Source organism: Bufo gargarizans, chromosome 9, assembly GCF_014858855.1.
Source record: "Bufo gargarizans isolate SCDJY-AF-19 chromosome 9, ASM1485885v1, whole genome shotgun sequence".
NCBI lineage: Eukaryota > Metazoa > Chordata > Amphibia > Anura > Bufonidae > Bufo > Bufo gargarizans.
Genome location: NC_058088.1, coordinates 45,276,304 through 45,301,149, shown reverse-complemented (window position 1 = coordinate 45,301,149; position 24,846 = coordinate 45,276,304). Strand labels below are relative to the sequence as shown.

Below are 24,846 nucleotides of genomic sequence, written 5' to 3'. Positions count from 1 at the left end.
GCGGTACCGTCACTTCAAGATGGAGGGAATCCATCTACTCCGGGATCTTCTCTCCCCCAGGGATTGGCTCGTGAAGTTGGATCTGAAGGACGCGTACCTTACGGTCTCGGTGGCCCCCCACTCCAGGGATCTCCTTCGCTTCCTCTGGAAAGACGAGGTCTGGAGATTCACATGCCTTCCATTCGGCTTGTCGTCGGCTCCGTGGTGTTTCACCAAACTCCTGCGTCCGGTCATGGCCTGGTTGAGGAGTCGCGGAGTACGCCTCATAATATACCTGGACGACATCCTCCTGATGCATCAATCCAGGTCGACACTGCTGCAGCACCTCCGATGGACGGCGGATCTCCTAGAGTCGCTCGGCTTCCTACTCAACTTGGAGAAGTCCTGGCTCACTCCCTCCCAGAGGTTGGACTTCCTAGGCTTCACAGTGGACTCGATCTCGGAATCCCTCAGCCTTCCAGGGGACAAGTTACGGTCCATTCGCAAGGAACTGCGACGGGCATTGACCAGGGCCCACCTGTCCCTGCGTCACCTAGCCCGCATCATCGGCCTGCTGGCATCCTCCATACAGGCGGTCTTCCCGGCACCGTTGCATTACCGGGCTCTACAGCGCTTGAAGATTGCGCACCTCCGCTCGGGGGCCTCCTTTGCAGACATGGTGGAATTGGATTCGGAGGCCAGAGAAGAGATTCGTTGGTGGATCGCCAATCTGGAGGCCTGGAACGGCAGGGCGATCTTTGGTTTCCAGCCGGAATTCACCATCGAATCGGATGCGAGCCTTCAGGGCTGGGGAGCACACTGCAACGGGGTCTCCACCGGAGGACCTTGGTCGCATGTCGAGACACACTTGCACATCAATGCCCTGGAGTTGCTGGCCGGCTCCTTGGCCGTCAAGAGTTTTACCAACGGTATGGCCAACGCATGTATCCGTCTCCGGATGGACAATATTTCAGCGGTTCGCTATATCAACCGTTTGGGCGGAACCCGGTCTGCTACTCTGGCGGGATTGGCGAAGGACTTTTGGGCGTACTGTCTCTCCAGGGACATCATGGTGCAGGCCGAGTACCTACCGGGACTTCACAACGTGCGGGCGGATTGGAGTTCCCGCCATCTTACGGACGGCAGCGACTGGCAGTTGGACCCGTTGATTTTCTCGGAGGTGTCATCCAGATGGGGGCCCTTTTCCGTGGACTTGTTCGCCTCCCGGCTCAACGCTCACCTCCCTCGGTTCTACAGTTGGCGCCCGGATCCGGAGGCGTTGGCGGCGGACGCGTTTCTGCAGGACTGGTCCTCCGGCCTTCTCTATGCCTTTCCCCCATTCATGATGATTCCGCGGATGCTTCTCCAAGTTCGTCGCCATCGGGCGGAGTTGGTGGCGATAGTCCCGTTCTGGGACTCCCAGGTGTGGTTCCCGTCTCTCCTGGAGCTTCTAGTGGACATTCCCGTCCTTCTACCGAACCCGACCTCTCTCCTGCGCTGCCCTCAGGGGATCCCCCACCCTCTGCTCCTGGACGGATCCCTACGTTTGATGGCCTGCCGGCTCTCAGGACTCCAGGAGCGGTCGACGGAGTTTCGGAGGCAACTAGGCGCCTCCTGGACGACGCTTGGGCTCCCGGCACCCGAAAATCTTATCGGGCGGCCTGGCGAACTTGGGCTGGCTGGTGCCTGGAACGGGACCTGGATCCCGTTTCAGCTCCTGTAGCTCAGTTGCTTCAGTTCCTCACCTCCCTCTTTGAAGAGGGAAAGGCTTACAGAACGATCAATCTTTTTCGTTCGGCGATTTCTTCGTCACATCAAGGATTTGATGGCGTTCCGGCAGGACAGCATCCTTCCGTTTCGCGCCTCCTCCGAGGCGCGCGGCTGTCTCGGCCTCCCCGGCCGAGATTTTCTTCCACTTGGGATGTTTCCCTGGTGCTTACCTTTTTGTCCTCTTGGCCTACCAATACTGACCTTTCCTTACGTCAGCTTTCCGCAAAGTTGGTCACTCTCTTTTGCTTCATTTCTTGTAAAAGAGTTTCTGATGTGCGGGCTCTGGACCACGACGCCAGGTCCTTTACCCCGGAGGGCGTGTCTTTTAACATTTCGAGACGCACGAAGACGAACATCCAGGTCGTGTCGTACCCCAGCTTTCCTGCTTCTCCGGCCTTGTGCCCGGTAGCTTGTTTGAAAGAATACGAGGCCAGGACTCGTCCTTACAGGTCTCCGGCGGTGCCGCAATTGTTTCTCTCCATCCGTCACCCGTTCGGTCCGGTGACTAGCCCCACTTTGGCCCGTTGGTTGAAATGGGTTATGGCTCTGGCCGGTGTGGACACTTCGGTGTTTACAGCTCATTCGGCGCGCGGTGCGGCGTCTACCTCGTTGGCGGTCTCGGGAGCTCGCCTGGAGGACATCCTACGATTGGCGGACTGGTCTAGTGCCTCCACTTTCCGTGAGTATTATTTCCGTCCTCCTCCTCATTTGTTTGATCCCTTGGTTAACCAGCTTTGAACTAGCAATATGAAGCCTCCGTGTCTGATGTAAAACTAACTGATTTTCCTAGTCTACGACGTAAAGTCATAGTTTTATTAAGACACGGAGGCGAATATTGCCCACCCTTCCCTCCCCTGGACTCTTGTAGTGTGGGGGGGGGGGTTTGACCTGTTAGCTCTACTTTATTTGGTAGGCCTATTTTGAACTGTTATACATTTATTGTGTTACGTTGTTCGCCATTATGTGCTCATACTTGTTTGTATGCTTTACACTGGCCTGGACCTCTTGTGTCGGCTGGATATGGGTTTGGCTTGGCCATACTCTCGCTTTATCGGAGTTTGCTTCTCTTGTTCTTTCAGGTTGAGTCTGCCTGCCCTGGAATGTTCCTGTTCTGGACGATGTTTTCCTCCAGCTCCTGCATCTACCACGTTGGATTTGCTGAGAGTCTTGGATGATGGTTTCCAGTCCTTCCCCTGAAGTGGATCCTGTCGCTGGAAAGTTCCTGCTTGGACTCCGTGGGTCTCTTTGGCGCGGATTGTTCTTTGGGTGTTCCGGAGTTGTTCGTTCATCGGTTATTATGGACTGGTTCGCAGAGAAAGAGGAAGTACCACCTTGGACGCAGCCTTATATTGGGGCTGTAGGGGTGGGACGTATGGGTTACTATGGTGACCATTTGCATTTGTTTTTGTTTCTCCTTGCTGCTATGGTGATCAGTAAAGGAAGAGAAAGCAATATTCGCCTCCGTGTCTTAATAAAACTATGACTTTACGTCGTAGACTAGGAAAATCAGTTAGTTATACTGTATGGGCACTGCTGTGGGGATATACTGTATGGGCACTGCACAGTGAAAATGGAGAACCTGATGAGGGGGCATTCACCCCAAAACTGCAAACCCAGCACAGGATCAACCTCATACCAGTGCCCGGTCCAAGGTCTGCCTCACTCCCCAGAACCAAAGGAAAATCAGTAAATTATATACAAGTTCAACTGCACAAACTATGAAAAAATTATGATTTAAATTTCCAGCTAAATGTAACAATGAGACAAAGATATAACTCAGGATCAGTACAGGATAATTAATGTATGTACACAGTGACTGCACCAGCAGAATAGTGAGTGCAGCTCTGGAGTATAATACAGGATGTAACTCAGGATCAGTACAGGATAAGTAATGTATGTACATAGTAACTGCACCAGCAGAATAGTGAGAGCAGCTCTGGAGTATAATACAGGATGTAACTCAGGATAAGTACAGGATAAGTAATGTATGTACACAGTGACTGCACCAGCAGAATAGTGAGTGCAGCTCTGGAGTATAATACAGGATGTAACTCAGGATCAGTACAGGATAATTAATGTATGTACACAGTGACTGCACCAGCAGAATAGTGAGTGCAGCTCTGGAGTATAATACAGGATGTAACTCAGGATCAGTACAGGATAATTAATGTATGTACACAGTGACTGCACCAGCAGAATAGTGAGTGCAGCTCTGGAGTATAATACAGGATGTAACCCAGGATCAGTACAGGATAAGTAATGTATGTACATAGTAACTGCACCAGCAGAATAGTGAGAGCAGCTCTGGAGTATAATACAGGATGTAACTCAGGATAAGTACAGGATAAGTAATGTATGTACACAGTGACTGCACCAGCAGAATAGTGAGTGCAGCTCTGGAGTATAATACAGGATGTAACTCAGGATCAGTACAGGATAATTAATGTATGTACACAGTGACTGCACCAGCAGAATAGTGAGTGCAGCTCTGGAGTATAATACAGGATGTAACCCAGGATCAGTACAGGATAAGTAATGTATGTACATAGTAACTGCACCAGCAGAATAGTGAGAGCAGCTCTGGAGTATAATACAGGATGTAACTCAGGATAAGTACAGGATAAGTAATGTATGTACACAGTGACTGCACCAGCAGAATAGTGAGTGCAGCTCTGGAGTATAATACAGGATGTAACTCAGGATCAGTACAGGATAAGTAATGTATGTACACAGTGACTGCACCAGCAGAATAGTGAGTGCAGCTCTGGAGTATAATACAGGATGTAACTCAGGATCAGTACAGGATAAGTAATGTATGTACACAGTGACTCCACTAGCAGAATAGTGAGTGCAGCTCTGGAGTATAATACAGGACATAACTCAGGATCAGTACAGGATAAGTAATGTATGTACACAGTGACTGCACCAGCAGAATAGTGAGTGCAGCTCTGCAGTATAATACAGGACATAACTCAGGATCAGTACAGGATAAGTAATGTATGTATACAGTGCCTGCACCAGCAGAAAAGTGAGTGCAGCTCTGCAGTATAATACAGGACATAACTCAGGATCAGTACAGGATAAGTAATGTATGTACACAGTGACTGCACCAGCAGAATAGTGAGAGCAGCTCTGGAGTATAATACAGGATGTAACTCAGGATCAGTACAGGATAAGTAATGTATGTACACAGTGCCTGCACCAGCAGAATAGTGAGTGCAGCTCTGGAGTATAATACAGGATGTAACTCAGGATCAGTACAGGATAAGTAATGTATGTACACAGTGACTGCACCAGCAGAATAGTGAGTGCAGCTCTGGAGTATAATACAGGAAATAACTCAGGATCAGTACAGGATAAGTAATGTATGTACACAGTGACTGCACCAGCAGAATAGTGAGTACAGCTCTGGAGCATAATACATGATGTAACTCAGGATCAGTACAGGATAAGTAATGTATGTACACAGTGACTGCACCAGCAGAATAGTGAGTGCAGCTCTGGAGTATAATACAGGATGTAACTCAGGATCAGTACAGGATAAGTAATGTATGTACACAGTGACTGCATCAGCAGAATAGTGAGTGCAGCTCTGGAGTATAATACAGGACGTAACTCAGGATAAGTACAGGATAAGTAATGTATGTACACAGTGACTGCACCAGCAGAATAGTGAGTGCAGCTCTGGAGTATAATACAGGATGTAACTCAGGATCAGTACAGGATAAGTAATGTATGTACACAGTGACTGCACCAGCAGAATAGTGAGTACAGCTCTGGAGTATAATACAGGACATAACTCAGGATCAGTACAGGATAAGTAATGTATGTACACAGTGACTGCACCAGCAGAATAGTGAGAGCAGCTCTGGAGTATAATACAGGATGTAACTCAGGATCAGTACAGGATAAGTAATGTATGTACACAGTGACTGCACCAGCAGAATAGTGAGTGCAGCTCTGGAGTATAATACAGGATGTAACTCAGGATCAGTACAGGATAAGTAATGTATGTACACAGTGACTGCACCAGCAGAATAGTGAGTGCAGCTCTGGAGTATAATACAGGATGTAACTCAGGATCAGTACAGGATAAGTAATGTATGTACACAGTGCCTGCCCCAGCAGAATAGTGAGTGCAGCTCTGGAGTATAATACAGGATGTAACTCAGGATCAGTACAGGATAAGTAATGTATGTACACAGTGACTGCACCAGCAGAATAGTGAGTGCAGCTCTGGAGTATAATACAGGATGTAACTCAGGATCAGTACAGGATAAGTAATGTATGTACACAGTGACTGCTTTAGCAGAATAGTGAGTGCAGCTCTGGAGTATAATACAGGATGTAACTCAGGATCAGTACAGGATAAGTAATGTATGTACACAGTGACTGCACCAGCAGAATAGTGAGTGCAGCTCTGGAGTATAATACAGGATGTAACTCAGGATCAGTGCAGGATAAGTAATGTATGTACACAGTGACTGCACCAGCAGAATAGTGAGTGCAGCTCTGGAGTATAATACAGGATGTAACTCAGGATCAGTACAGGATAAGTAATGTATGTACACAGTGACTGCATCAGCAGAATAGTGAGTGCAGCTCTGGAGTATAATACAGGATGTAACTCAGGATCAGTACAGGATAAGTAATGTATGTACACAGTGACTGCACCAGCAGAATAGTGAGTGCAGCTCTGGAGTATAATACAGGATGTAACTCAGGATCAGTACAGGATAAGTAATGTATGTACACAGTGACTGCATCAGCAGAATAGTGAGTGCAGCTCTGGAGTATAATACAGGACGTAACTCAGGATAAGTACAGGATAAGTAATGTATGTACACAGTGACTGCACCAGCAGAATAGTGAGTGCAGCTCTGGAGTATAATACAGGACATAACTCAGAATCAGTACAGGATAAGTAATGTATATACACAGTGACTGCACCAGCAGAATAGTGAGTACAGCTCTGGAGTATAATACAGGACATAACTCAGGATCAGTACAGGATAAGTAATGTATGTACACAGTGACTGCACCAGCAGAATAGTGAGAGCAGCTCTGGAGTATAATACAGGATGTAACTCAGGATCAGTACAGGATAAGTAATGTATGTACACAGTGCCTGCACCAGCAGAATAGTGAGTGCAGCTCTGGAGTATAATACAGGATGTAACTCCGGATCAGTACAGGATAAGTAATGTATGTACACAGTGCCTGCACCAGCAGAATAGTGAGTGCAGCTCTGGAGTATAATACAGGATGTAACTCAGGATGAGTACAGGATAAGTAATGTATGTACACAGTGCCTGCACCAGCAGAATAGTGAGTGCAGCTCTGGAGTATAATACAGGATGTAACTCAGGATGAGTACAGGATAAGTAATGTATGTACACAGTGACTGCACCAGCAGAATAGTGAGTGCAGCTCTGGAGTATAATACAGGATGTAACTCAGGATCAGTACAGGATAAGTAATGTATGCACACAGTGACTGCACCAGCAGAACAGTGAGTGCAGCTCTGGAGTATAATACAGGATGTAACTCAGGATCAGTACAGGATAAGTAATGTATGTACACAGTGACTGCACCAGCAGAATAGTGAGTGCAGCTCTGGAGTATAATACAGGATGTAACTCAGGATCAGTACAGGATAAGTAATGTATATACACAGTGACTGTATTCTTTGCCTGTACTTCGCTGGTTTTCTGGTACCTGTAGTGCGAGTGGCTTCCATCTCACGTTCTTCAGCAGTGCAGGGGCTGACGCTAAGGTGTTCTGAGGTCTCTTCTTTAGAGTCAGGATCACTCCACTGGGATCTTCCCTCAGAGCATTTACCAAGTTTTTCAGTTGCCAACCGACCTGATGGAGGAAAAAGATGAAATAAACATCTCACATGATAGGCTTAGATACAGCAGCTCAGCAGACAGTATGAGGCCTCATGCACACGACCGTTGTGTGCATCCGTGGCCGTTGTGCCGTTTTCAGTTTTTTTTCGCGGACCCATTGACTTTCAATGGGTCCGTGGAAAAATCGTAAAATGCACCGTTTGGCAGCCGCATCCGTGATCCGTGTTTCCTGGCCGTGAAAAAAATATAACCTGTCCTATTTTTTTCACGGCCAATGGTTCACGGACCCATTCAAGTCAATGTCAGTGTCCGTGATCCGTGTCCGTTTTTTCCTATCATTTCAATGGCAAACTTGACTTAGATTTTTTTTTCATTTTTCATGTCCGTGGATCCTCTAAAAAACAAGGAAGACCCACGGACGAAAAAACGGTCACGGATCACGGACCTACTGACCCCCTTTTTGCAGACCTTAAAAAAAAACGGTTGTGTGCATGAGGCCTTAGGTACAGTTAACAGCCCTAGTATAATGCTCTCGTCATTCTCCTATCGATATGTCACATTTGTGTGTCGCTCTTTCGCAGTTTGGTCTGCACGATGGACTCCGCAGTGTTGTCTTGTGGGTCCACAATAAGTTCTGACTGCATAAGTTTACACGCCCCGCCAGCTGTTACCATCCATGATATTTCAGCGCTCACATGACAAGGTGATTGATAGCTTTTAATTACATTCTCAGCGGTTGTTTCCAGAACGCAGACTCGACCGACCGCAGAAACAGCACATAGCGCAGAATGTCCGTAATCCACAAGTGTGAGCGTAAAGCACCCCCCCGGCTGAGCAGACTGTATCACACAACAGGATTAGATACACAGTTTACCAGACTGTATCACACAGGATAGGATTAGATACACAGCTCAGAAGACAGTATCACACAGGATAGGATTAGATACACAGCTCAGCAGTCAGTATCACACAGGATAGGATTAGATACACAGCTCAGCAGACAGTATCACACAGGATAGGATTAGATACACAGCTCAGCAGACTGTATTACACAACAGGATTAGATACACAGCTTACCAGACTGTATCACACAGGATAGGATTAGATACACAGCTCAGCAGACAGTATCACACAGGATAGGATTAGATACACAGCTCAGCAGTCAGTATCACACAGGATAGGATTAGATACACAGCTCAGCAGACAGTATCACACAGGATAGGATTAGATACACAGCTCAGCAGACAGTATCACACAGGATAGGATTAGATACATAGCTCAGCAGACAGTATCCCACAGGATAGGATTAGATACACAGCTCAGCAGACAGTATCACACAGGATAGGATTAGATACACAGCTCAGCAGACAGTATCACACAGGAGAGGATTAGATACACAGCTCAGCAGACAGTATCACACAGGATAGGATTAGATACACAGCTCAGCAGTCAGTATCACACAGGATAGGATTAGATACACAGCTCAGCAGACAGTATCACACAGGATAGGATTAGATACACAGCTCAGCAGACAGTATCACACAGGATAGGATTAGATACACAGCTCAGCAGACAGTATCACACAGGATAGTATTAGATACACAGCTCAGCAGTCAGTATCACACAGGACAGGATTAGATACACAGCTCAGCAGTCAGTATCACACAGGATAGGATTAGATACACAGCTCAGCAGACAGTATCACACAGGATAGGATTAGATACACAGCTCAGCAGACAGTATCACACAGGATAGGATTAGATACACAGCTCAGCAGACAGTATCACACAGGATAGGATTAGATACACAGCTCAGCAGGACAGTATCACACAGATAGGATTAGATACACAGCTCAGCAGTCAGTATCACACAGGATAGGATTAGATACAGCAGCTCAGCAGACAGTATCACACAGGATAGGATTAGATACACAGCTCAGCAGACAGTATCACACAGGATAGGATTAGATACACAGCTCAGCAGACTGTATCACACATGATAGGATTAGATACACAGCTCAGCAGACAGTATCACATATAGATTAGATACACAGCCCATCAGACAGTATCACACAGGATAGGATTAGATACACAGCTCAGCAGACAGTATCACACAGGATAGGATTAGATACACAGCTCAGAAGACAGTATCACACAGGATAGGATTAGATACACAGATCAGAAGACAGTATAACACAGGATAGGATTAGATACACAGCTTAACAGACAGTATCACACAGGATAGGGTTAGATACACAGCTTAGCAGACAGTATCACACAGGATAGGTTAGATACACAGCTAGCAGACAGTATCACACAGGATAGGATTAGATACACAGCTCAGCAGACAGTATCACACAGGATAGGATTAGATACACAGCTCAGCAGACAGTATCACACAGGACAGGATTAGATACACAGCTCAGCAGACAGTATCACACAGGATAGGATTAGATACACAGCTCAGCAGGCAGTATCACACAGGAGAGGATAGATACACAGCTCAGCAGGCAGTATCACACAGGATAGGATTAGAACACCGCTCAGCAGACAGTATCACACAGGATAGGATTAGATACACAGCTCAGCAGACAGTATCACACAGGATAGGATTAGATACACAGCTCAGCAGACAGTATCACACAGGATAGGATTAGATACACAGCTCAGCAGACAGTATCACACAGGATAGGATTAGATACACAGCTCAGCAGACAGTATCACACAGGATAGGATTAGATACACAGCTCAGCAGACAGTATCACACAGGATAGGATTAGATACACAGCTCAGCAGACAGTATCACACAGGATAGGATTAGATACACAGCTCAGCAGGACAGTATCACACAGGATAGGATTAGATACACAGCTCAGCAGACCTGTATCACACAGGATAGGATTAGATACACAGCTCAGCAGACAGTATCACACAGGATAGGATTAGATACACAGCTCAGCAGACAGTATCACACAGGATAGGATTAGATACACAGCTCAGCAGACAGTATCACACAGGATAGGATTAGATACACAGCTCAGCAGACCAGTATCACACAGGATAGGATTAGATACACAGCTCAGCAGACTGTATCACACAGGATAGGATTAGATACACAGCTAGCAGACAGTATCACACAGGATAGGATTAGATACACAGCTCAGCAGACTAGTATCACACAGGATAGGATTAGATACACAGCTCAGCAGACAGTTATCACACAGGTAGGATAGATACACAGCTAGCAGGACTGTATCACACAGGATAGGATTAGATACACAGCTCAGCAGACAGTATCACACAGGATAGGATTAGATACACAGCTCAGCAGACAGTATCACACAGGATAGGATTAGATACACAGCTCAGCAGACCACGTATCACACAGGATAGGATTAGATACACAGCTCAGCAGACAGTATCACACAGGATAGGATTAGATACACAGCTCAGCAGACAGTATCACACAGGATAGGATTAGATACACAGCTCAGCAGACAGTATCACACAGGATAGGATTAGATACACAGCTCAGCAGACAGTATCACACAGGGATAGGATTAGATACACAGCTTAGCAGACGCTATCACACAGGATAGGATTAGATACACAGCTCAGCAGAAGTATCACACAGGATATGGATTAGATACACAGCTCAGCAGACAGTAGCACACAGGATAGGATAGATACACAGCTTACAGACCGGTATCACACAGGATAGGATTAGATACACAGCTCAGCAGACAGTATCACACAGGATAGGATTAGATACACAGCTCAGCAGACAGTATCACACAGGATCGGATTAGATACACAGCTCAGGCAGACAGTATCACACAGGACTAGGATTAGATACACAGCTCAGCAGGACAGTATCACAGGATAGGATTAGATACACGAGCCCTAGCAGACCGTATACACATTATGGATTAGCTACAAGCTCAGCAGACAGTATCACACAGGAATAGGATTAGATACACAGCTCAGCAGACAGTATCACACAGGATAGGATTAGATACACAGCTCAGCAGACAGTATCACACAGGAGTAGGATTAGATACACAGCTCAGCAGACAGTATCACACAGGATAGGATTAGATACACAGCTCAGCAGGCAGTATCACACATGATAGGATTAGATACACAGCTAGCAGCAGTATCACACAGATAGGATTAGATACACAGCTCAGCAGACAGTATCACACATATAGGATTAGATACACAGCTCAGCAGACAGTATCACACATAATAGGATTAGATACACAGCCTCAGCAGACAGTATCACACATGATAGGATTAGATACACAGCTCAGCAGACAGCATCACACATGATAGGATTAGATACACAGCTCAGCAGACAGTATCACACAGGATAGATTAGATACACAGATAAGCAGGCAGTATCACACAGGATAGGATTAGATACACAGCTCAGCAGACAGTATCACACAGGATAGGATTAGATACACAGCTCAGCAGACAGTATCACATAGGATAGGATTAGATACACAGCTCAGCAGACAGTATCACAGGATAGGATTAGATACACAGCTCAGCAGACAGTATCACAAGGATAGGATTAGATACACAGCTCAGCAGACAGTATCACACAGGATAGGATTAGATACACAGCTCAGCAGACAGTATCACACAGGATAGGATTAGATACACAGCTCAGCAGGCAGTATCACACAGGATAGGATTAGATACACAGCTCAGCAGACAGTATCACACAGGATAGGATTAGATACACAGCTCAGCAGACAGTATCACACATAATAGGATTAGATACACAGCTCAGCAGACAGTATCACACATAATAGGATTAGATACACAGCCCATTACCGTATCACATATATTAGATACATAGCTCAGCAAAAAGTATTACATGATAGGATTAGATACTGATTATTGTGTATCACTGGGTAATTCATGCTCATTGCGGTAATTTATGAAGGCGATTCATAATTTTTTTGCCGTACAAACATTTTTGCATTTAAAAGAAATGATGGGTGGATTTTGCAGAGTGGGCGTGGCCTCACGTGGCCTCACGTGGCCTCATGTGGCCCGGCAGATTTACTATAATTTAGGTCGGAATCTGGTCTATTATATAAAGCTCTGCCAGCGCAGGAAATTGCAGTAGTAATAAATTCCTCCCATTGACTTTCGTGGCATGTCGTTTATATATCAGGAGTCGTGACTAACGCGGCGTTGGAACGTTAGAAGATTGGGGCGATACCACGGTGGACGGGTTGTGTTATAATGAAGCAGAGGAGATGAAGAGGCAACGTGCTGCCTGTAATGTGGGATCGCACAGTCGCCGCGGCAAACAGACGCAGGAAATAATTACGGCACACTTCAAAGACAACTCCCCAGATACCCGTCCAGATTTCTGATCTGTGACAGGCGGAATATTCCAGAAAAAATATGTTAAGCACTAAACATGAAAGTCGCCAGTGATGGTTCTGCTATTTCTGTTGTGGGAATAATTAGTGTGAAAAATAAAATGAAAACCAAATGCAAATTTTTAATAAAAAATCTTGTGTTCACGGTGTTTGCGCTCAAAGGCTTTTGAGAATAGGGCGCAGCATCCCCCCCCCCTTGTTGATCATTTCCATGGAGATGTCAAAGAAGCATCAGCAACAGATACATTGTAACAACACATGATCACTCACTCAGCTCCAGTCACATCCAGAGCTGCAGTCACGGCTTCTATGTTACAGCAGAGGCTGGGACACTATTGTGTTAACCAACAGATTTTACTTGGTGGCTACATTTTTCCCCAACTTGCTTATCAAGAGTGGGGGGGTTAATGGGAATAGGTGAATCTTAGTGGGAAATGCCTGGGGCCTAATGCAGCGGCCGGGTTTGGGGAGTTCCCAGCGCTATGCTGGGTCCCCCGGGCACCGTCGAGGTGTCACCACGCGTTGCTGCTCTCCAGAAGGGATGGTAAGGCGTGGTGCACCCCAATGGGAGATAAGTCCAGAGAGTCAGGGTCTGCAGTAACCAGGGGGCTTCTTTACTGGAGGAATTCAGGTGCAAAACAAAACAGGCAGTGCACTGAGCAGCTTCTCCGGTTTCTGTGCTGAGGAAAGGTCTGAGGTAGCCATCCTTTCTTTCTCAGGTTGGTGGCCCGGGTTCTATAGCTCAGGCGTTCCGCTTGCTCCCTGGTCCACGGGCTGGTAACCCAATGTTTGTGGCTCAGCATCCCCATCTCAGCATCCTAAAGAGGACCTTTCATCAGTGTAGCCCTAGTCTCATTATGGTCCTACCTTATAGGGCGGCCCCACTGATGCCATGGCACATTTTTTTTTCCAATGAGCTCATTCTCCCTGGCTAAGAGCGGTGTGCTCTGATTGGATGCGCTCACAGCCAGGGAGAAGAGAACCGCCCCCAGCGAAACTGCGAGTCTCCGCCTAGTGTAACCGAGTCCGCTCATTATAATGTAAGGCGCCAAAATCAACGGGGACAACAGAAGTGCCATGGCATCAGTGGGGGCCGCACTATAAGGTGAGACCATAATTACACTAGGGCTACACTGATGAAAGGTCCTCATTAAACTGGTGATTCATGCAGGATGGCCGAGTCTTTCCTACTAAGCACTGATTCCTACCCTCAGACTGCTAGGGGCTCTGACTGCTCGCCTCATATACAGCTTCTAACTGAACTACAACCTTCTAGTGGGAGGGGGTGGAGAGGAAAAGCACAGCCTAAACAGATACAATGTTGACATTTCTGTCCTTCATAGACTTGTATAGAGTTTCAATGCCAGTTTATAGTAATGACTAAGCAGTTTTCCAGACATAAACCACAGAGCTAAACCAGACAGTCAGAAGAAGAGCGTCTCATAAAGTCTCCCAGTATTAGCTGGCTGTGCATTCACCCTTTCCACAGCGTAGTGCAGGTCTAAACCCCGGTATAAGAAGGTGATGCATCATCTGCCGGGGCCCCTGTGATAGATAGTGACATTCTTGTACATAGGAGCAGTATTATAGCAGTTATATTCTTGTACATAGGAGCAGTATTATAGTAGTTATATTCTTGTACATAGGAGCAGTATTATAGTAGTTATATCCTTGTTTATAGGAGCAGTATTATAGTAGTTATATTCTTGTACATAGGAGGCAGTATTATAGTAGTTATATTCTTGTACATAGGAGCAGTATTATAGTAGTTATATTCTTGTACATAGGAGGCAGTATTATAGTAGTTATATTCTTGTACATAGGAGCAGTATTATAGTAGTTATATCCTTGTTTATAGGAGCAGTATTATAGTAGTTATATTCTTGTACATAGGAGGCAGTATTATAGTAGTTATATTCTTGTACATAGGAGCAGTATTATAGTAGTTATATTTGTCAAGGAACCATGAACCAGACGTACAACAAGAGATACGTGGAAATAAGAAGGCTTTATTGCAAATCAAGCTGTAAGCAAAAGTCCAAACGGATGGCTAAACCGGAGCAGGGTCTTGCGAAGCCAGGGGTCAGGAACCAGAGGGGTAGTCAGACGAAGCCAGGATCAGGAACCAGAAGGGTAGTCAGACGAAGCCAGGATCAGGAACCAGCGGGGTAGTCAGACGAGGCCAGGATCAGGAACCAGAAGCAGCAGCAGTCTTAGAAGCATGTGCACACAGGAGGACCAAGCAAGGAACTGAAGCCACAGACCTCCTATATATGAGCTAGGCATCCAGCTCCTCCCAGTGGGAAGGAGAAGCCGCAGGGTGGGAGGCTACAAGAAACCCAGAAACCAAGATGGCCGCCAGCACATGTCAAACGAAGGAGAACAGCAGAAGGTAAGACCATGACAGTACCTCCCCCTCAAGGGCCCCTCCTCCGCGGAGTAAGGAACGGTTTCTGAGGGAAGCGTGCATGGAAGGCTCGGAGCAAGGCAGGAGCATGGACATCTGCGGAGGGAACCCAGGAACGCTCCTCTGGACCATAACCACGCCAATGGACCAAAAACTGCAACCGACCGCGGACCAGGCGTGAGTCCAGGATATTGCTCACCTCATACTCCTCACGATTGCCCACTTGGACCGGACGAGGCCGAGGAACCGAGGAAGTGAAACGATTACACACCAATGGCTTCAACAGGGAGACATGAAACACGTTGGAGATCCGCATGCCAGGAGGAAGCGCAAGGGCATAGGCTACCGGGTTTACCCTGCGAAGCACTCGGAAGGGACCAACAAAGCGAGGCGCCAGCTTGGGAGTGGGCACTCGAAGGTTGAGGTTGCGGGTGGACAACCATACACGGTCTCCGACCTGGTAGGAAGGAGCGGGCGCTCGTCTGCGATCAGCCTGGAGTCTCTGGCGCTGCGCAGATACCTCAAGGGACCTCTGGATCTGTACCCAAGAAGCACGTAGGACGGAAAGGTGATCCTCCACCGCCGGAATATCCTGGGGAGAGAATACCTCCGGTAACACGGCAGGTTGGAACCCATAATTGGCCATGAAGGGAGACGTCCCAGAGGAAGAGTTCACCGCCGTGTTCCTGGCAAACTCAGCCCAAGGCAGGAGGTCAACCCAATTGTCTTGGTGATCGGAGACATAGCAACGAAGGAATTGCTCCAAGGCCTGATTGAATCGTTCTGCGGCCCCATTGGACTGAGGGTGGTAGGCCGAGGAGAAAGAGAGATGAATCCCCAACTGGGAGCAAAAGGCGCGCCAGAACCTGGACACAAACTGACTCCCCCGATCCGACACAATCTCCTTGGGCAAACCGTGCAACCGGAAGACCTCCCTGGCGAAAATCGTGGCCAACTCTTGTGCAGAGGGTAACTTCTTGAGAGGAACACAGTGGCACATTTTGGAAAACCGATCCACAATCATGAGAATGACCGTATGGCCTCGGGATGCAGGGAGGTCCACAATGAAATCCATCCCCAGGTGTGACCATGGGCGCTCCCCGGTGGCTATGGGTTGCAAAAGGCCCAACGGAAGGTGCCGAGGGGACTTACTCTGGGCACAAACGGAGCATGCCGCTACATATGCGGCGATGTCGGAACGTAGAGAAGGCCACCAGAACAGACGTGAAACAGCCCAGGACAGCTGATTCTTTCCAGGATGCCCTGCGGCCTTGGAGTTATGGTAGGTTCGCAACAACCGAGTGCGCAACTCCTCAGGTACAAAACATCTGCCGTTGGGTCTCCCAGAGGGAGCACCAGATTGAGCCGCCAAAATCTGCTCACCCAGGGGAGAGGTCAGGCTGGTGCGAATGGCGGCCAGGATCTGATTCGGAGGTATGACCGAAGTCGGAATCGACTCCTCCCCGGACAGCTCGGAGTACTGCCGTGATAAGGCATCCGCTCTGATGTTCTTGGAACCGGGTAGGTAGGAGACCACGTAATTAAAACGTGACAAGAACAGAGCCCATCTGGCCTGACGTGGTGTCAATCTCTTGGCCTCAGAAAGGTAGGTCAGATTCTTGTGGTCCGTCAGGATGAGAACCGGAACCACCGAACCCTCGAGCAAGTGCCTCCATTCTTTAAGGGCCTGCACGATGGCCAATAACTCCCTGTCACCAATCTGATAGTTGCACTCCGCGGAAGACAGTTTCCGGGAGTAAAACCCACAAGGAAGCAGAGGACCCTCTGGTGTTCTACGCTGAGACAGAAGGGCGCCTACTCCCGTCTCAGACGCGTCCACCTCGAGGACAAAGGGCAACCCAGGGTTGGGATGCGACAGAATCGGAGCCGACACAAAGGCGGACTTTAGAGCCTCAAAAGCTCGGATGGCCTCGAGCGGCCAGACCTGGAAATTACTGCCCTTCCTGGTCAGATCCGTGAGAGGCTTGGCTAGCATAGAAAAGTCCCTGATGAACTTCCGATAATAATTGGCGAAGCCCAAAAAGCGCTGCAGGGCACGAAGACCACTGGGCTGGGGCCACTGTAAGACAGCCGAAACCTTCTCAGGATCCATGGAGAACCCCTCAGCGGAAATGATGTAACCTAAGAAGGTTACCTGGGATCGGTGAAATTCGCATTTCTCAAGCTTACCGAACAGCCTGTTCTCTCGTAACCGTTGCAACACTCGTCTGACATCCATAATGTGGGCCTCCATGGATTCAGAATATACCAAGATGTCATCCAAATAGACCACCACACACTGCTGCAACAGGTCACGGAAAACATCGTTGATGAATTCCTGGAAGACTGCGGGCGCATTGCACAACCCAAAGGGCATAACCAAGGATTCATAATGACCGGTCCTGGTGTTAAACGCGGTCTTCCACTCATCGCCCGCCTTGATCCTTACCAGGTTATATGCCGCCCTCAGGTCGAGTTTGGTAAAGACCGTGGCCCCTTTGAGGCGATCGAACAGCTCGGAAATCAAGGGTATCCGGTAAGCGTTCTTGATCGTGATGCGATTGAGACCCCTGTGATCGATGCAAGGCCTCAACTCACCGCCCTTCTTTTTCACAAAGAAAAATCCAGCCCCTGCCGGGGACGAGGATTTGCGGATGTGTCCGCGTGAAAGCGCCTCCCTCACGTACTCCTCCATGGCCTCATTCTCCGCTACCGACTGTGGATAGACCTTGCCACGAGGAGGAACGGCACCAGATTGTAACTCTATGGCACAATCGTATGGGCGGTGCGGAGGTAGGGCAACCGCGCGCACCTTATCGAATACATCCCGGTACTCTTCGTATTCAGGAGGCAACAGAGAGTCCGAGGAGGTACACAGCAACTTGACAGGCCCATGGATGCAACTAGCCCCACACTGCGGTGACCACGAGAGGATCTCGGCCAATCTCCAATCGAAAGTCGGATTATGCTTCTGGAGCCAGGGGTACCCCAAGACCACCGAGTAGTGTGGAGACGAAATAACCTGGAGACAGACTGACTCTCTGTGAACGGCACCAATGGCTATCCCCACTGGAAGGGTCTCATGAGTCACGTGTGGCGGCAGAAGGGGTCTGCCGTCTATCGCCTCAAGAGCCAGTGGGGAACCTCGAGGCTGCAGAGGAATGGAATTGGCGGCAGCGAACACACTATCAATGAACAAACCACCAGCACCAGAGTCCACCAACGCCTGGGTCGTCACCGAGCCCCCGACCCAGGAGAGGACAACAGTGATCAGTGGTTTGTCAACACGGGAAACCGGGGATGAGGAGACTCCACCCAAGATCTGCCCCCGACAGGATCTCAGGTGCGAGCGTTTCCCGGACGGTTCGGACATGCCAACCGAAAATGCCCACCGAGACCACAGTACATGCATCGGCCCTCGCGTCTCCGGATTACCCTCTCCCCCTCGGACAGGCGAGCAAACCCCAGCTGCATGGGTTCACCCCCAGACAAGTCATCCCCAGGAGGCGTGGGAGGAGAGGGAGGCACGGGTGGGACAGCAAACGTAGGCGCCAATCTGTTAGAAGACCTCCGCAGGCTCTCCTTAAAGGAAGGTCTCTCCCTGAGTCTGGTGTCAATCAAAATCAGGAAAGAAATAAGAGACTCGAGAGAGAAAGCAGCGACCAGAGCCTCATTATTCCAGCCCACCTCTGCTGCCAGGGTACGAAACTCAATGGCGTATTCAGCTACGGATCGTGAACCCTGTCTGATGGACATAAGGAGCTTCGCAGCAGAGGCAGCACGAGCCGGCACATCGAATACCTTCCGAAGAGAAGCAACAAAACCGGAAAACTCGGCAACCACCGGATTGTTGTTCTCCCATAAAGGGCTGGCCCAGGCCAAGGCCTTGTCCGAGAGCAGCGAGATCAAGAAGCCCACCTTTGATCTCTCAGTAGGAAAGGCATGTGGCAGCAACTCGAAATAAATGCCCACCTGGTTAAGGAAACCTCGGCACTGAGTTGGCTCTCACCCAAAGCGCTGTGGAAGGGGGGCAGAACCGGTCATACCCCGAGACACCGCAGGCGCAGCAACAGGTGTCGGGGTAGACTCTGGCACAACAACCGGAGCGGCAGTAGGAGCGGGCCCAGGAGCGACAACCGACCCATCGGCAACGGAAGCTAAATGAGCCGTGCGTTCAAGCAGGGTTTGCAACGCCACAGCGAACCGACCCAACAGGTGATCCTGCTGATCAAGTCTGGCAACCAGCGTAAGTAGCGAGGATGGCCCTGTACCGTCAGAATTCATGGCTTGGTCCTAATGTCAAGGAACCATGAACCAGACGTACAACAAGAGATACGTGGAAATAAGAAGGCTTTATTGCAAATCAAGCCGTAAGCAAAAGTCCAAACGGATGGCTAAACCGAAGCAGGGTCTTGCGTAGACAGAGGTCAGGAACCAGAAGGGTAGTCAGACGAAGCCTGGATCAGGAACCAGCAGGGTAGTCAGACGAAGCCAGGATCAGGAACCAACGGGGTAGTCAGACGAAGCCAGGATCAGGAACCAGAAGGGTAGTCAGACGAAGCCAGGATCAGGAACCAGCGGGGTAGTCAGACGAGGCCAGGATCAGGAACCAGAAGCAGCAGCAGTCTTAGAAGCATGTGAACACAGGAGGACCAAGCAAGGAACTGAAGCCACAGGCCTCCTATATATGAGCTAGGCATCCAGCTCCTCCCAGTGGGAAGGAGAAGCCGCAGGGTGGGAGGCTACAAGAAACCCAGGAACCAAGATGGCCGCCAGCACATGTCAAACGAAGGAGAACAGCAGAAGGTAAGACCATGACAATATTCCTGTACATAGGAGCAGTATTATAGTAGTTATATTCTTGTACATAGGAGGCAGTATTATAGTAGTTATATTCTTGTATATAGGAGCAGTATTATAGTAGTTATATTCTTGTACATAGGAGCAGTATTATAGTAGTTATATTCCTGTACATAGGAGGCAGTATTATAGTAGTTATATTCTTGTGCATAGGAGGCAGTATTATAGTAGTTATATTCTTGTATATAGGAGCAGTATTATAGTAGTTATAGTCTTGTACATAGGAGGCAGTATTATAGTAGTTATATTCCTGTACATAGGAGGCAGTATTATAGTAGTTATATTCTTGTATATAGGAGCAGTATTATAGTAGTTATATTCTTGTACATAGGAGCAGTATTATAGTAGTTATATTCTTGTACATAGGAGCAGTATTATAGTAGTTATATTCTTGTACATAGGAGCAGTATTATAGCAGTTATATTCTTGTACATAGGAGCAGTATTATAGTAGTTATATTCTTGTACATAGGAGCAGTATTATAGTAGTTATATTCTTGTACATAGGAGCAGTATTATAGTAGTTATATTCTTATACATAGGAGGCAGTATTATAGTAGTTATATTCCTGTACATAGGAGCAGTATTATAGTAGTTATATTCCTGTACATAGGAGCAGTATTATAGTAGTTATATTCTTGTACATAGAAGCAGTATTATAGTAGTTATATTCTTGTACATAGGCGCAGTATTATAGTAGTTATATTCTTGTACATAGGAGCAGTATTATAGTAGTTATATTCCTGTACATAGGATCAGTATTATAGTAGTTATATTCTTGTACATAGGAGCAGTATTATAGTAGTTATATTCTTGTACATAGGAGCAGTATTATAGTAGTTATATTCTTGTACATAGGAGCAGTATTATAGTAGTTATATTCTTGTACATAGGCGCAGTATTATAGTAGTTATATTCTTGTACATAGGAGCAGTATTATAGTAGTTATATTCCTGTACATAGGATCAGTATTATAGTAGTTATATTCCTGTACATAGGAGGCAGTATTATAGTAGTTATATTCCTGTATATAGGAGCAGTATTATAGCAGTTATATTCTTGTACATAGGAGCAGTAGTATAGTAGTTATATTCTTGTACATAGGAGCAGTATTATAGTAGTTATATTCTTGTACATAGGAGCAGTATTATAGCAGTTATATTCTTGTACATAGGAGCAGTATTATAGTAGTTATATTCTTGTACATAGGAGCAGTATTATAGTAGTTATATTCTTGTACATAGGAGCAGTATTATAGTAGTTATATTCCTGTACATAGGAGCAGTATTATAGTAGTTATATTCCTGTACATAGGAGCAGTATTATAGTAGTTATATTCTTGTACATAGAAGCAGTATTATAGTAGTTATATTCTTGTACATAGGCGCAGTATTATAGTAGTTATATTCTTGTACATAGGAGCAGTATTATAGTAGTTATATTCCTGTACATAGGATCAGTATTATAGTAGTTATATTCTTGTACATAGGAGCAGTATTATAGTAGTTATATTCTTGTACATAGGAGCAGTATTATAGTAGTTATATTCTTGTACATAGGAGCAGTATTATAGTAGTTATATTCTTGTACATAGGAGCAGTATTATAGTAGTTATATTCTTGTACATAGGAGCAGTATTATAGTAGTTATATTCCTGTACATAGGAGCAGTATTATAGTAGTTATATTCCTGTACATAGGAGCAGTATAGTAGTATATTCTTGTACATAGGAGCAGTATTATAGCAGTTATATTCTTGTACATAGGAGCAGTATTATAGTAGTTATATTCTTGTACATAGGAGCAGTATTATAGTAGTTATATTCTTGTACATAGGAGCAGTATTATAGTAGTTATATTCCTGTACATAGGAGCAGTATTATAGTAGTTATATTCCTGTACATAGGAGCAGTATTATAGTAGTTATATTCTTGTACATAGAAGCAGTATTATAGTAGTTATATTCTTGTACATAGGAGCAGTATTATAGTAGTTATATTCTTGTACATAGGAGCAGTATTATAGTAGTTATATTCCTGTACATAGGATCAGTATTATAGTAGTTATATTCTTGTACATAGGAGCAGTATTATAGTAGTTATATTCTTGTACATAGGAGCAGTATTATAGTAGTTATATTCTTGTACATAGGAGCAGTATTATAGTAGTTATATTCTTGTACATAGGCGCAGTATTATAGTAGTTATATTCTTGTACATAGGAGCAGTATTATAGTAGTTATATTCCTGTACATAGGATCAGTATTATAGTAGTTATATTCTTGTACATAGGAGCAGTATTATAGTAGTTATATTCCTGTACATAGGAGGCAGTATTATAGTAGTTATATTCCTGTACATAGGAGGCAGTATTATAGTAGTTATATTCCTGTATATAGGAGCAGTATTATAGCAGTTATATTCTTGTACATAGGAGCAGTAGTATAGTAGTTATATTCTTGTACATAGGAGCAGTATTATAGTAGTTATATTCTTGTACATAGGAGCAGTATTATAGCAGTTATATTCTTGTACATAGGAGCAGTATTATAGTAGTTATATTCTTGTACATAGGAGCAGTATTATAGTAGTTATATTCTTGTACATAGGAGCAGTATTATAGTAGTTATATTCCTGTACATAGGAGCAGTATTATAGTAGTTATATTCTTGTACATAGAAGCAGTATTATAGTAGTTATATTCTTGTACATAGGCGCAGTATTATAGTAGTTATATTCTTGTACATAGGAGCAGTATTATAGTAGTTATATTCCTGTACATAGGATCAGTATTATAGTAGTTATATTCTTGTACATAGGAGCAGTATTATAGTAGTTATATTCTTGTACATAGGAGCAGTATTATAGTAGTTATATTCTTGTACATAGGAGCAGTATTATAGTAGTTATATTCTTGTACATAGGCGCAGTATTATAGTAGTTATATTCTTGTACATAGGATCAGTATTATAGTAGTTATATTCTTGTACATAGGAGCAGTATTATAGTAGTTATATTCTTGTACATAGGAGCAGTATTATAGTAGTTATATTCTTGTACATAGGAGCAGTATTATAGTAGTTATATTCTTGTACATAGGAGCAGTATTATAGCAGTTATACTCTTGTACATAGGAGCAGTATTATAGTAGTTATATTCTTGTACATAGGAGCAGTATTATAGTAGTTATATTCTTGTACATAGGAGCAGTATTATAGTATTTTCTTGAGGTCATACTTTATATGGTGATGAGGTGGATAGGATTCGTATATCCCAGCATTTCTGTCCATCTCCAGTTTGCCGGTTCTCTTCTCCTTCAAGCTCTAGGATATGATGATGAGACGCTCTTGAGTCATAAAGTAAAGGTGCCGGCTGTGACTTACTAATGGCAGCGTTGCAGCAGATATTGAACTCTTTCAAGTCTCAGAAGCTGAAGCCAGGAAATTATTTTGTACCGTCTAATGGAAATGACGAGCACTTTTAAAGACTTTATTGATTCCAGCTAAGTGGGCTCATAGGTGCTAAAACTTTCCTTATACAGCCCCCTGCCGGTGAATGGAGGTTCCTTCCTGTTTGTGATTGACAGCAATGAGCAGTCAGCGCCACCGCATTTGTTCTTAGCATGAAATCTCCACATAAGGCCCTTATACACAGTCAGGGGTCATCTACAAACATATTTACACCAGGTTTTGATGAAAAAATACCCCTTGTTTGTGATTTCTCAAACGTTTTTGCACCGTCTTGAACATTTGCAAGTAGAGAGGACATTAAGGGGCCTGGTCGGGGAATTGGCCCCAACAAATCTGCAAAGGTGCATGGCTCCTCATAAATTAGGCGAATGTTCCAGCAACATAGGGGGACAAAGACTGGCGTAAAGAGTGTTTGGTCAGTGATTTCCGTCAGTAATTGTGAGCCAAAACCAGCTGCGGGTTTAAAGGGCCCTTTGCACGGGTCAGTTTTGCAGGTGACATTCTTAACCGACATGCGCCTGCTCGTCAGTGGAGGAGACACATATACATATAGTGATCTCCTCCACAGTACAGGGAGAAGTGATCACTAAAGCCATTGTTCGTACACATACAGAAGCGTTCCTTACTGGCAATCACCTGCTCGTCAGTGGAGGAGGCACATTTATATGCATTGATCTCCTCCACAGTATAGGGGCAGTGATCACTGATGCCATCACTGATGCCATCACTCGTCCTCATACAGAATCGTTCCTTCCTGACAATCTCCTGCTCATCAGTGGAGGAAACACATTTACATAGAGTGATCACCTCCACAGTATGGGGATCAATGTTCAGTTACGCAAAATGTGGAACGCACGCGGACGGTATCCGTGTTTTGCAGATCCGCGTTTTGCAGATTGCAAAAAACGGCAACAGCCGCGTGCATGAGCCCTTAGTGTGGGAGTGTGAATTCCCATAGTGACCTCTGCTCCTGCACTGCACTATGATTTATAAGGCTGTGGGGCACATTCACCCTACTGTCTGCGCCTTTTTCGTGAGTAATCTCTGTTTCCAACTTTCTTATTTTTTAAGTCTCATTCACCAAGCTCACCTTTTTTTGGAGTAAAA

At 45.9% G+C, this 24,846-nt stretch overlaps 1 protein-coding gene across 1 annotated transcript in view; it reads right to left on the bottom strand.

Annotated features, from left to right (window-relative positions):
• The window catches only part of LOC122919544 (connector enhancer of kinase suppressor of ras 2-like), a 258,874-nt gene that overhangs the window by 77,405 nt on the left and 156,623 nt on the right, over window positions 1–24,846 (bottom strand). The window contains exon 8 of the mRNA XM_044268620.1: window positions 7,468–7,614. Within this exon, the coding sequence (XP_044124555.1) occupies window positions 7,468–7,614 (147 nt within the window). The remainder of the gene's footprint in view (window positions 1–7,467; window positions 7,615–24,846) is intronic.